At 48.5% G+C, this 12,444-nt stretch overlaps 1 protein-coding gene across 2 annotated transcripts in view; it reads right to left on the bottom strand.

The window, feature by feature from the left end:
* The window catches only part of Ptpn11 (protein tyrosine phosphatase non-receptor type 11), an 87,026-nt gene that overhangs the window by 4,435 nt on the left and 70,147 nt on the right, over positions 1–12,444 (bottom strand). For both annotated transcript variants that reach the window (XM_063225674.1, XM_013144831.3), the window contains exons 14-15: positions 1,872–1,984; positions 279–380 (exon numbers count right to left, since the gene is read on the bottom strand). In XM_063225674.1, the coding sequence (XP_063081744.1) occupies positions 311–380; positions 1,872–1,984 (183 nt within the window). In that variant the 3' untranslated portion in view covers positions 279–310. The remainder of the gene's footprint in view (positions 1–278; positions 381–1,871; positions 1,985–12,444) is intronic.

The raw sequence follows: 12,444 nt of genomic DNA, 5'->3' as shown, positions 1-12,444 counted from the left end.
ACAACGGCAAGAACAGGGTGCCTGCTCTGTGCCACCACGCTCAGCCGTTCCCCTGGGCCGAGCGCCACCTCACAGCCCTGCACAATCAATTCTGTGTCTGGTTTTAATGCTTAATGAACTGTAAACTAAATCTACTTGGAGAAGGAAGTACAGGGCGAGGAGAAAGTTGCGAAACTCAATTATGACACGTTGTACAGGGACAGTCACAAATGACTCGCCTGCTTCCAAATGAAGCAAATTATATAAACAAGCCGCCGAGGGAGCAGTGGCCTGAATACCTTTCGCTGTGCTCAAGTCCCGGCGGCCCTCCTCATCTGAAGCTCTTCTGCTGCTGCATCAAGCCCACGTTCTCGTAGACTCTGGCACTGTCTTCTCTCATTCTGCGTGGGAAAGGAGGCAGACGCTCGAGAACTGCAGGCCACGCCATGCAAGCTTAGGCAACACTCGCCCGGCACACGCCGTGTCCTGCAGGCCCCTTCCTGTCCCCCAGGAGCTGATGCTGTTAGAGGGATGCAAGGCAGACACCAAGCAATGTCACGGTGACATGGAAAGGGGACCAGGAGTCTTAATGGGGGAAGTGGGCTGCATTCCAAGAGGGCAAGGCCAGGGGCCTGCAGGAGGTGGCGCCAGGGTACTACAAAGCGGGTGGGATATTACACAGGGAGGGGCCCCCCATCACCGCCAGCAGAGGGCCAGGGACAGGCGAGTGCACCAGGATGGGAAGGTCGGGAAGCAATCAGCGGTGATGAGTCTCAGGCCAGGGTCTGTGAAAGGCAACAGGCACTTCACCACCTAGGTCGTCGGCTTCCAGAGTCAAGGCACCCGTGTTCCTGCTGCATGTGGACATGGCAGGGTTCTGGGTGGGGAGGTCAAAGCAGCCCAGGCAGCAGAGGAGGATCAGAGCTGTGAGTGCCAGTAGGAGAGGGGCTGTGGGACAGCAGAGGCAGACAGCCTGTCTCAGGCCGGCCCCGTTACTCTGGCATTCTGGTGCCGCTGCAAATTACTGCAGATAGCAATTTAAAATATCAACTTTCCCAGTCAGCCCACTGGGACAGAAAAAGCAGGCAGAAGGAAGAGGCAACTTGCAGGAGAGAAGGCTTCTGCTACATAATCTCATTTCAATGCAAACAGAAAGCTAAGCAAACACAAGCTTCTGTTTGCTCTCTGAAACGGTCAGATACAATATGAAAGTCAGCAGGGCTTTAAAAATCCACATCAGGAGCAAACAGAGACAAGACTCTTACGGGAAAATAAAAAGTAAATGTTATACAGAGGGTGCCTTTAGAATACATAGGAAGATAGTAACTTAAAGTTGCTATTCACATCATCAATATAACACGTTTTTCCCATACTGTTTTGGTTCAAACAAGCAGCTGACAAAGTTTTTCTGAAAAGAACATAGTGAATATTTTAGGCCACACATGGTCCCTGTCACGTGTTACTCTGAAGTTTGGTTTTGTTTTGTTGTTTTTAGATTGGGCCGGTGGGCTGTAGCTTGTTGGCTGTTGGAAAGTTACAGACCACGGCTGTGCTGAGGGGTTTATAGCTGATTTATTGGTCTTAGTTAACAAAGAGTCTAAAGGCATCACAAAGGATGTTATCTCCCTCTGCAAAAAAACCTGGCCTCTGCAAAAGAAAACTCAGATTCTCCTTGACAAGCTTAAAATCCCCATCACCCGAGTCAGCACAGGGCCCGGCTTCACCCTGGGAGAAAGCAGATATGGCTTAGACAGCATCCGGGAATCCAGAGAGGCTGCGGGTCACCGCTATGCCCGCCGCAGGCAACAATCATGGGTATAGGGAGAGCCCTGGCCGTAAAGCTCGCTGCTACTGTCCTCGGGGCAGGAGGACGGTCCCTCCTCACTACTTACTCCGCACAGGGTGGCGTGGGTGTGCACGGCGGGAGAGGACTCTGATCGCCACCTGTCTGGTCCGCTAGGGAATACTTAATGTTGGTGTATTCGTGCCCTTTCCTCTTGCTTTTCTGAAAGAAAGGCAGAAAAGTACAAACATGAGGAAGTGTGCCTTTTTCTAAAGGAATAAAGAAACAAAAAAGGCATCTGACCAAGTGGGACGGAAAACAAACCAGTCGGGTTAGCGCCCTGAGGACAGGAGCGCTTGGCTGGCTGGCACGAGCCCAGGGCTGGGGTGCGAGCCCAGGGCTGGGGTGCGAGCCCAGGGCTGGGGTGCGAGCCCAGGGCTGGGGCGCTCACCTCCTCCACCCATGGAGATGCACTGTGTGCAGGAAAAGTTCACGCGGCCCAAAGCAGAGTCAGTGGCTGCTTCATGGACTGTGCTGAACACACCTAAGAATTCACACTTCCTCTCCTGCATTAGCATTCATCATTTCAGAATTCATTTGTAACCTTTTTAACAGTTTTCAGATAAAAAAGATGGGGAAAAGAGATCCAGAAATACTTCCTCCAAGGAGAAACAGGGCACAGGCGTTTGAGCCAGCAGGGCTCTTCCCGGACTCAACTTTCATTTCCAGCTGACAGGGGGCGCTGTGGGGATATAAACTCCTGTCAAACATGCAGCACAGACTATTTGGTAGGACTTCTGGTTAGATAATTTATCACCCTTCTGTATTCCAATATTCACCTACCCACAGCTGAAAAGTCCAACTCATCAAATAATCATCGTTCTTTAAGGCCACATTCATTTCAAGACAGCTGGGGAAAGTGCCAGCAGCAGCAAGGTTCCCACAGCGCACACCGACAGCCACCCACGGCTGGGGCAAATGTACCCACCTTGGTGCATGATGGGTTAGCGGAAGCAGGACTAAGGAGTCAGCGCGCAGCAAAATGAAACGGCACAGAGCTTTCGACCCTGAGCGCATCCTTCTCCAGGAAAACGCTTGTGCACGTGATGAAGGGCTGGGCGAGGGGCCCCAGGAGCCCTCACAGTCATATGGTGGAGCAGTATGTGACTGTGCTTTGCAGGATTGAAAGTATCCACACTTACATCTTAAAAATGTATCAACAGAGAATCTAGAGTAATCTCAGCTGTACCTGTTCAACTAGCTTCTCTTACAAGATGAAAAGAACTTCACAAGAACCTGACAAAAACGGTCAATTCTGAGTTGTAACACTGTACTTTTGAAGTGTTCAAAATAAAGTGTAAAGCTAGGAGCTTTAAGCCCATCGGGGAGGTATCTTCTTCCTCCCCTGCTCAAGTCACCAAAACCCACAGCTAATCACAAGTGGAACATCTCGTCACGCACAAAGCGAGAGAGTTTCCACTCGGGTCTACACTGAAGGCTTTCTGGTTGCTGGGGGCAGGGTGTGAAGGCCTTTAAAGTGAATCTGCGCTGCCTGACAGGAAACACACACGACCGGCAAAGGCTGTGCAGGTGGAGGAGCCCTTCCAGGTCCTGCGGAGACAAGTGCCACTCCCCTCTCGTGTGGCTGCCGCCACACACTGTAGGCCTCCGTTAGAACTCTCAGCTGCAAGGTCAGCAATCCTGGACCAGCCTAAGGAGAGCTGAGCCCTACAGGTGGGGTCACAGAGGTAAAAGGCTGTGAACTTCCCACCAAGCTGGGACCTGGGACCCAGGCCAGCAAGGAGAGGCCCGGGGGCAGGGACAGCATGGAGAGCACACAAGCACCTCGATCTGATGGCCCTTTCTGTTGTCCATCGCCACCCAGCTGGCTGAGGCAGCTGAGCTAAGGGACAGGGAAGAGGGAGACTTCTGAACCCTCCGATAAAGTAACAGTCGCCCTCTACATCAAAGCAACTCCAGGTCAAACTATTCAGGAAAAAAGGCAGCTGCAGTGCACCCGTTCAGACCGATTCTCCTGTTACTCCTTCACCACCCAGAGCAGAGCGCTTACTTCTGTTAGGCGGCACAAGCCACCTCGAGATGCTCTACAGCACACGGGAGGGTGTGTGTAGGTTCTGCACAAACGCTATGACATTTCACACATTTGACAGGGAGCATTCGCAGGCTTCAGGGTCCCCTTCCGCACTCTGCAGGGGTCCCAGTGATCCCACAACATCCACACACACAGAGGTGTTCCCATCGCAAGGATGACAAACATCTGAGTCAACAAATCTGAATGAAGCTGTGGACCGCAGCTACCTTCTTCCCGCACTACAAACCCATTCTAGACTGGGTGGACCACCGGAGAGCCAGCACACCCTCCTTGAAACCCAAAGGGAAAAGGGACAATACGCCACAGGCAGGCAGAGAAAACACAGCACAAACAAAATCAAACAAAAACAGAAAAGGAGAGGTGGCTTTGCATTAACCTCACAGATGTTCTAGATACGCTTCCTTTAAAAAAGACTTAAAAGGGCTGGGGACTTAGCTCAGCAGCATAGGCGCACGGCATGTGCTGCCTGGCAAGCAGAAGGTCGTGAGTTCAGTCGCTGCTACCAAGGAAGGAAGGAAGGACGGAAACAGAAAAGAGTCAAATTTTTTTAAAAAGACCTCAAAAAGAACTGAGCAATAAGCCAAGAGATGATGAGAAGCACACTGGGAAAGCACCAGAACCACAGAGTAAGAAGCACACCGGGAGCCGGCACAGTGGCACGAGCCTGCAATCCCAGCACTGAGGAAGTTGAGGCAGGAGGAGTCTGAGACCAGTCTGGGCTACAAAGTAAGCTCAAGGCCAAGCCTGAACTGCATAATGAGACCCCGTCTCAAAAACACAAAATAAATACAAGAAAAAGAAACATACTGGGCGTGATATGCATACCCTACTCAGATAGCTGAAGCAGGAGGACTGCCAGCAGTTTGAAGCCAGCCTGAGTTACACAATGAGTTCAAGGACAGCCTGAACTAAGTAGTGAGATTTCTGTCTCAAAAAAAAAAAAAAGAAAAGAAAACCTCAGTAATATAATAATACTTACACACAAAAAAACTGGAAACTGAATTCCAATGAAAGGAAACAAAAAATAGCTAAAAGTACACAAAAGGGGTCATTGTAAACAGACTGTAAGAAAATATACCACAAAGCTTGTTTAAAAAAAAATAAAAGCTGTTGGGTATGGTGGTGCATGCCTGTAATCGCAGCATTTGGGAGGCTAAAGCAGAAGGATTCCCATGAGTTTGAGGCCAACCTGGACTACACAATGAATTCAAGGCTAGCCTGAACTGCATAGTGAGCCCCTGTCTCAAAACAACAGAACAACAAAAACAAAAAAGCCTGAAACAAACAAAAACCCAATCACAATGCAACCTAGCCAACAGCTTATACATCAAAATAAATATACGTGCTGCCGAAATAAGCACTACACATCAAAATAAATAATTCAGGGAAATACAATGCCTGGCTAAACAACTGTGACAATTATAAATGTCATAAACTAGTCAGAAATCAGGATCTTCAAAACATGTACTAATTCTCTTTCATAGGTAGAACTACACATAAATGATATTAGCAAGAAGTTACATATCTAAGTACTTTTTGCCAGGCACTATTTTGAATATATTATCTCACTTTAATTTTGATGAGGACCTTCTGAAATGGATGCTTTTATTGACCCTGTTTTATGGGTGAGAAAGTATGCAATTTATAGGTAATGCCCTTAGATGAGTTGTTGGCAAAATAATAGCAAGTGTGATGCCTGGAATCTAGATTTCTTAAGGGCTGCAAGATAAGAATAATTTTGAAGTTTTAAACAGAAAAGAACACACACCAGAGCACACGTGACTTGCAAAGCCTTCCTTTCTCACTCTGAACCTTTATAGAAAACTTGCATTGACCCCTGCATTACCAGCCCTGCCCTCCCTGTCCTTGTGGCTCCTGCAACCATGCAAAAAGGAGAGGTGCCAGGGGACGAGGGGCGACCAACACAGTGTGAGCCTGGGTTCTGCCTCCCAGGACTGCGTGTCGGCCCAGGCTTGCCGGAGGAGACAAATCAGCCACCATTCTTCTCTCTGTTACAGCAGCCAAACCAGCTCCACAGACGATAAAGCAGCCGTCGCCGAATCTGAAGTCCAGCGATAGAATGCACAAGAGAAATCTAGGGTGAAAATGTCTCCATGTTGGCAGCTTTGCACTACTTTGAGTAACTTTTTAAAAAACAAACAAGAAAACTCAAAGCTGGTGAAAAGAAGCCATAGACTCAACAGTGCCGAAATCTTGATTTAGATAAAGAACAATCTTTAGAGAAATGACTTAACTTCAAATTAAATACTAGGGGCTATGGGGCGGCAGAATGCTGGGTGGGTCAGCATTCGTGTAGCCCTGGGATCGATCCCCAGATCCACTTAAGTTAAGTAAATCAAAGAATTGGTAGAATATTATTTTAAAACTTACTCTAAAGTCTAAACTTAACTCATGCTTTAAATATATAGTAAAACTAAAGAGTAAACTTGCTTTACTACTCACATTTTTTGTAAGTGATGAAAAAGTACACAGCATAGGGCCTGCTGACGAGGGCAGGGACCAGGACTGAGCCCAGGGCCCGCGCATGTCGGCCAGTGCTTGGCCCCTGAGCCTCACTCCCTGCCCATTAGCAGTATTTTTGGTGGGGACCCATGGTATTCACTGAACTCATCTCCTCCCCCTGCCCCCCTTTTTAAATTCTGAGGCACAATCTCATTAAACTGCTAAGAAGCTCAGACGGGGCTGGAACTCATGAGCCTCTTGCCTCAGTTTCCCAGTGTGCTGGGATGACAGGTGGGCACTACTGTGCCTAGCTGTTTTGTTTTGTTTCCTTTTTTGTCTTTTTGAGACAGGGTTTCACTATGCAGTTCAGGCAGGTTTTGAACTCACTTTGTAGCCCAGGCTGGTCTCAAATTTGAATGATCTCCCTGCCTCAGCCTTGAGAGTGCTGGCATTCTCGCCCGGCTGTGCCTAGCTCCTGTTAGTAACTTTTCAAATTTTCAGTACAATGTTATTAACTATATACATACTGTTGTATAGCAGATCTCTGGACCTACTGACAGCAACTGCCCCTTTCCCCTCCTTACTACATATGTTCTTGAAAGCCAAAATTAGTATTTCTACATGAAATAATTAGAATTTTATGAAGAGGGCTAATGGAACAAATGGTACAGGAACTATTTCAATGAATCAAAGTACCTAAACAAAAGCATTAAAATATTGGTGGCTTTTGAGCTTATTTAGGAAACATAAGAAATAAAACTGCCCTGAGTGCATTACAGATGAAGAAAAAAAAAATCTCGTGAAGCCAGATGTGGTGATGCATGCCTGTAATCCAAGGACTCCAGAGGCTGAGGCAGGAGGATTGCTGCAAATTCAAGAACCGTTTGGGCTACAAAGTGAGCTCGAGGCCAGCCTGCACTCCATAGAGAGACCCTGTCTTAAAACAAAACACACACAAAAAAAAAAAAAGAAAAAAAAAATCTCATGAGCCTAGTTACTGTTCTGCTTTATTTTGGGGAGGTGGAGGACATGCTTCTGAGCTTTAGAGAATAATCAGAAGCTGATCTGTCCTCTACCTGAATTCAATGACACAGCCTGGTTATCAAGTCTCCTGCCACATTTATAACAAATCTCACAGCCTCACCAACAGACACACTGCCAAGGTCAAGAGGAGGGATCCACCACAGGCTCCACAAGCATCTGGGGTGCAACAGTTTCCACGTGAAGTAATTTAAACATTAAATCACACACACACACACAAAAAAAAACGTTAAATCACAAAATCTCCAGAAGCCAAAGGTAGAAAGGGAAGGTGTCACAGCTTTGTCTGAATGTCCTCCCAAAGGCTTCCAGCGGCGGCTGGATCTGGAGTGTGACGCTGGGACTGATGCATGGAGCAATGGCAGGATTAAGAGTGGGAGAGCGCCGACCCAGGGGTAACCGGGGTGAGACGTAAGGGACAGAGAGCAGCTTGTGGCTGCAGCTCGCTTGCTTGGTACCTTCTGTCTCCCCCGCTGTGAACTTCTTCTCCTCGCCAGGCCACCCTGCCTTGGATGAGACCACCTATGGACTGGACTGGTGCCAAAATAAACCTTTCCTCCTTTCACTCTGGATTTGGGCCTTTTGTCTCAGCAACAGCGGCTAAATGTCAAGGTCACATAGCAACATGATCACCTGGCCAGGGTGTTCCGGGTCCCAGGACTGCAGACACCTCAGCAACACCTGCCACACCTAATCACCAAGGTGGGCTGGTCTTACTTGTCCCCAAAGTCATGAGCAGAGCTGCCTGCCCTCTGCACTCCTCCATCTGTTCCCATCGACACAGCTGTGGCTGCTCCAGCCTTGTACCCCTGGTCTTTACCCTCAAGCCGGGTCTTTCTGTGTTACCCCTATGCTTCAAACCACTCGAGAACCTGCCACCTCCAGAACAAGGTCTAAAAACCTTACTATGGCCCATGAGCTGAGTGAGAATCTGGTCTCTACGTCCTTGCCAACACCACCTTCACACCCCACACTCGCCACCTGCGACTCCACTCCATCCCTCCGGGCCCTCACCTCAGGACCATGGCACTTCCATTCCCTGGACCTGACACACACCCGTTACCCAGCCCCACCACTTTATATGTGGTCGAAAGGCCTTCACTGGCCAAGGAGACTGATGGGAACAAATAAAACATGCGGACACAGTGGGCATGGTCCCCAGTGAACACAGATTAACTTGGCAAAGCCGTGTCTGTCCCATTGACTGCCATAGCCCAAGCATCTACCAGCAGCTGCTACACTCAAGATGTCTATGTAAGTATTAAAGGAATGACACAAAACAGCAAGAAGATGCTTAATAAAACATAAGCAGTGAACGGGAAGCGTCACAGCAGGCCAGTTTAAGTCTTGATTAATTTGAGTTGCAGCAGGTTAAATGCAGCCCGTGCTGTCACATTTCCATCCGAGATCCATAAAGTAACTTCTGCATGGTTTACTCCAAGGGAAGGCTGCTCCGGTCCCGGTACCCCGCAGCTTAAATGCCGCTTCCAGTGGGGATGTGACTGTCCCCTTCAAAGAACAGAAGTACGGGTTCTCACAGGAGTACAGGCTAGCAATCCTGAAGCTGCTTTACATGCAGACCAGGCTGAACAAATGGGTACACAAGCTGCAGATAATGGGGGTGTAGCTTCTCCAGCAGAGAAACAAACTATCAATGTGCCAGGGGGAGGCCAGAATGAACTCGTGGTACTGGATGAACCACGCTGAACACACAGACAGACAGACAGGTCCAGAAACAAAGAGATGAACTTGTACATGCACACCTGCACCTGAGAGGATCCAGGCACATAGTTACTCTGTCTGCCAGGAGGGCACACTCAGTGATGCCCAGTGACAAGGCGCACCTCGAAGCCCCAGACTTGGTTTCTAAACTCCTTAGAAAACTGACTGGCTCTAGGGCTGCGGTGGGGACAGTGAGAGATGAGTCTGGGGCATTCTGCAGTGCCAGCAAGGATGGAAATGCTCAACAACAAAAGAATGCAGGGTTCAGAGGAGCCAACCGAAAAAGCTCCCAACGGCCAAAGCTGCGACAATTTGGGCAAAAGCATACATAGCACAGTACCGGGTTATAAGCCAAAGTATTAAGTATTCGTAGGTCTATGGTAGTATAAATGACTAAATAGATAAAAGGATAAACCTTCCCAAGGGCTCAAAGTAATTTACATGGCTATTACACATTCCAGGAGGCACAGCTTAATTCCTTTTTCTTCAATATGGTCTGGACTAACTGATTCACTTAAACAGGGAAAGAACAGGAGGCCCCGCACAGTGAGAGAAACCTGGCAGATACCACCTAGGCCGAATGACCGAGGCCGACCTCCCCTGGCCAGTGCTGCTAGCACTTAGGGTTAGTAACGAGCACACCACGGAACACCTCCGCGGTACTCTTCCCCATGATCTGCTACCATGTCTAATCACAGCAAAGCATTAGATAAACCCAGCTCAAGGGACACCGTACAAGGTGTCTGACAAGTACTCCTCAAATCATCGAGGTCCTGCCCATGTCAGCAGCACACACACAGAATTATCGAGGTCATGAAAAGCAAGAGACAACCAAGAGACGATCCCGAGTCACAGAGACTGCAGAGAAGGCCCGGAAACTCAGTGTGGGATCCAGAACTGAATCTCAGAATTGAAGAAGGACTTTCAGGAGAAAATTGGTGAAAACCACACAGATTCTAGAGGTTAGTTAACAGTAATGTGCCAATATTAACTTTTTAATTTGGTAACCGTGCCATGTTGAACTGTTAACTGTAGAAGAAAGTGGCTGAAGGGTCCAGAGAAACTTGCATATATGACATTACAGAAAGAGCAAACAGGTATTTGTCCTACGAAGACCCACGAATGGCCAACAGGCAAGTGGAGAAACACTCAATATCGGTAATTGTCTGGGAAATACAAATCAAAACCACAATAAACTATCATCTCCCATCTGCTAAAAAGGCTACTATTAAAAAGTCAAAACATAGGAGCTGGGGATTTAGCTCAGCGGCCTAAGCGCCTGCCTTGCAAGCAGGCGGTCCCGAGTTCGATCCCTGGTACCGATAAAAACGAAAAAGACAAAAAAGTCAAAAGATAACATGCTGGTAAGAGGAGAAAAGCAGTTGTTTCACATTGTAGGTGGAATGTAAATTGGTGCACTGTTACGGGAAGAAGTACCGAGGTTACTCAAAACACCGAGGCAGGAATTATCACATGATCCAGCAATCCCACTACTGGGTAAATATTTAAAAGAAGGGAAATCATACACTGTCTTCAAGAGACACTTGCCCCCAAAGTATGGAGTTACTCAAAAAATTAAAGTAGTAACTATCATGTTCCAGCGATCCTGCTAGTGGGCAAACATTTAAAAGAAATGAGATCATGTGCTGTCTCCAAGAGACACCTGCCCTCCCATGTCCTTTGCAATATTACTCAAATAGCAAAAATTTGGAACCATTCTAAGGGTCCATCAAAAGAAGAACAGATAAAGAAATGCTGTGTATACCTATACTGAAATACTATTTAGATTTAAAATAAAAGAAATCTATTTCCAACAACATGGAAGAACCTAAGGCCACTATGCTAAGTGAAATAAGGCAGACACAGAAAGATAAACACTGCATTATCTCATTTATATGTTCAATCTAAAAAACTGAATTCATAGAAACCGTGATCAGAGTGGAGGTTACCAGGGTTTGGTTGCAGGAAAATGGGGAGACCTTGATCAAAGGGTACAAACTGACTACTCAGCCGCTCCAGAACAAAGTGCCAAGGGTCTGCCAACAACAGCCCGCAGAGAAATCAAGGGATTCCAAGCCACACAAGATCCACAGGGCAATGACAGAGGAGAAGCAGCGGTGCTGCTCCCTGGGAGACGGAGCCCTGACTCAGACTGGGAGAGGCCCGCATGCCGGTCGGAGGCAGCAGTGAGAACAGCAGGTGCTTCCCGAGCGAGCGGTGCGCCCCACGGTCATGTCGAGGAGTGACCTGGAGCAGCAGCGCCCGGAGCCTTGCACCCAATCACAGGGGGCAGCAGCTGTAAGACTGAGACCATTTTCTCTCCGAGTGTTCGGGGCTTCAACTCCAGCAGCAGAACAGCCTCAGGGTCACTTCCGGGCCAAGATGCAGGAGTGGATGAGGGAAGGGCCGCCGAGCCACAGGAGATAGTGGGCAGCTGGACAGCAGACTCAGGGGAACTCAGCTGAGCAGCAGGAGCTGGGACCCAGACTCCACTCCGGTGAATGTCAAAAGCCAGTTTTAGACCTGGCTGCAAAGGCCTACAAGCAGCCCCCTGCTCAGTGACTGGCAGAGCAAGCAGGCAAGAGGCTGTGTGTGCTGGGGACAAGGACACTGCCCTCACCACCACTCCCAGGCTAGAGCCACGAGCAGGCAAGCGGCCCTGGCAGGGCAGGGACCAGCAGGTAAGAGGCCTTGGCTGAGGACAAGGGCCCTCGCCTACCGTGTCCGACCACCAGCTCGTGTAGGAGGGGTCGGCGGCGTGGCTATGGTCAGCTGGGCCCCACACACTGCAGTCACCCCGCTGCAGACTTGGGCTGCAGACTTGGCGGAGCTGTTCAGTAGGACTCCGGCTCTGACTGGGGAACCGGAGGAACTGGTTTTTAAAGTAACTGTTTTCTATCTTTACTCTTTAAATCTCTTCCCTCACCAGTCTTTCTGTATGCTCTGCTATTTACAGCTAAATGAACTCTCCCTCTAGTCTTTCTGTTTTGCTTTCTCCATTCTTCCTCTTCTTCCTCTCCTCCAGCTTCCCAGAGTTTGGGTGTCACTCTTAGTCCTCCAGCCTTGCTTCTACCACATTTTTCTTCTGCTATCACTCCGTTTTGTCCCCTACATCTCTTAGATTCCGCTTCCTCATATGATAAAATCACTCCACCCAGGAAAAACCCACCACATACAAATCCCCGCCCATGGTAGGTACTGTTCTATAACTACAGATTTGCTCCCATGATCAGCAGTTACCAGAGGTCACCAGTTTCTACGCTGTGCGTGACGATACTGTTACTGCTACCTGAACTGCTCTGGTCAGATGCCACACTTGCAGTGATCAGTGTGCACCCTTGTA

This window comes from Cavia porcellus, unplaced genomic scaffold, assembly GCF_034190915.1.
Source record: "Cavia porcellus strain 051 isolate PalLab524CR breed Dunkin Hartley unplaced genomic scaffold, mCavPor4.1 scaffold_16, whole genome shotgun sequence".
NCBI lineage: Eukaryota > Metazoa > Chordata > Mammalia > Rodentia > Caviidae > Cavia > Cavia porcellus.
The sequence above is the reverse complement of the archived record's forward strand: the minus strand, read 5'-3'. Positions and strand labels throughout refer to the sequence as shown.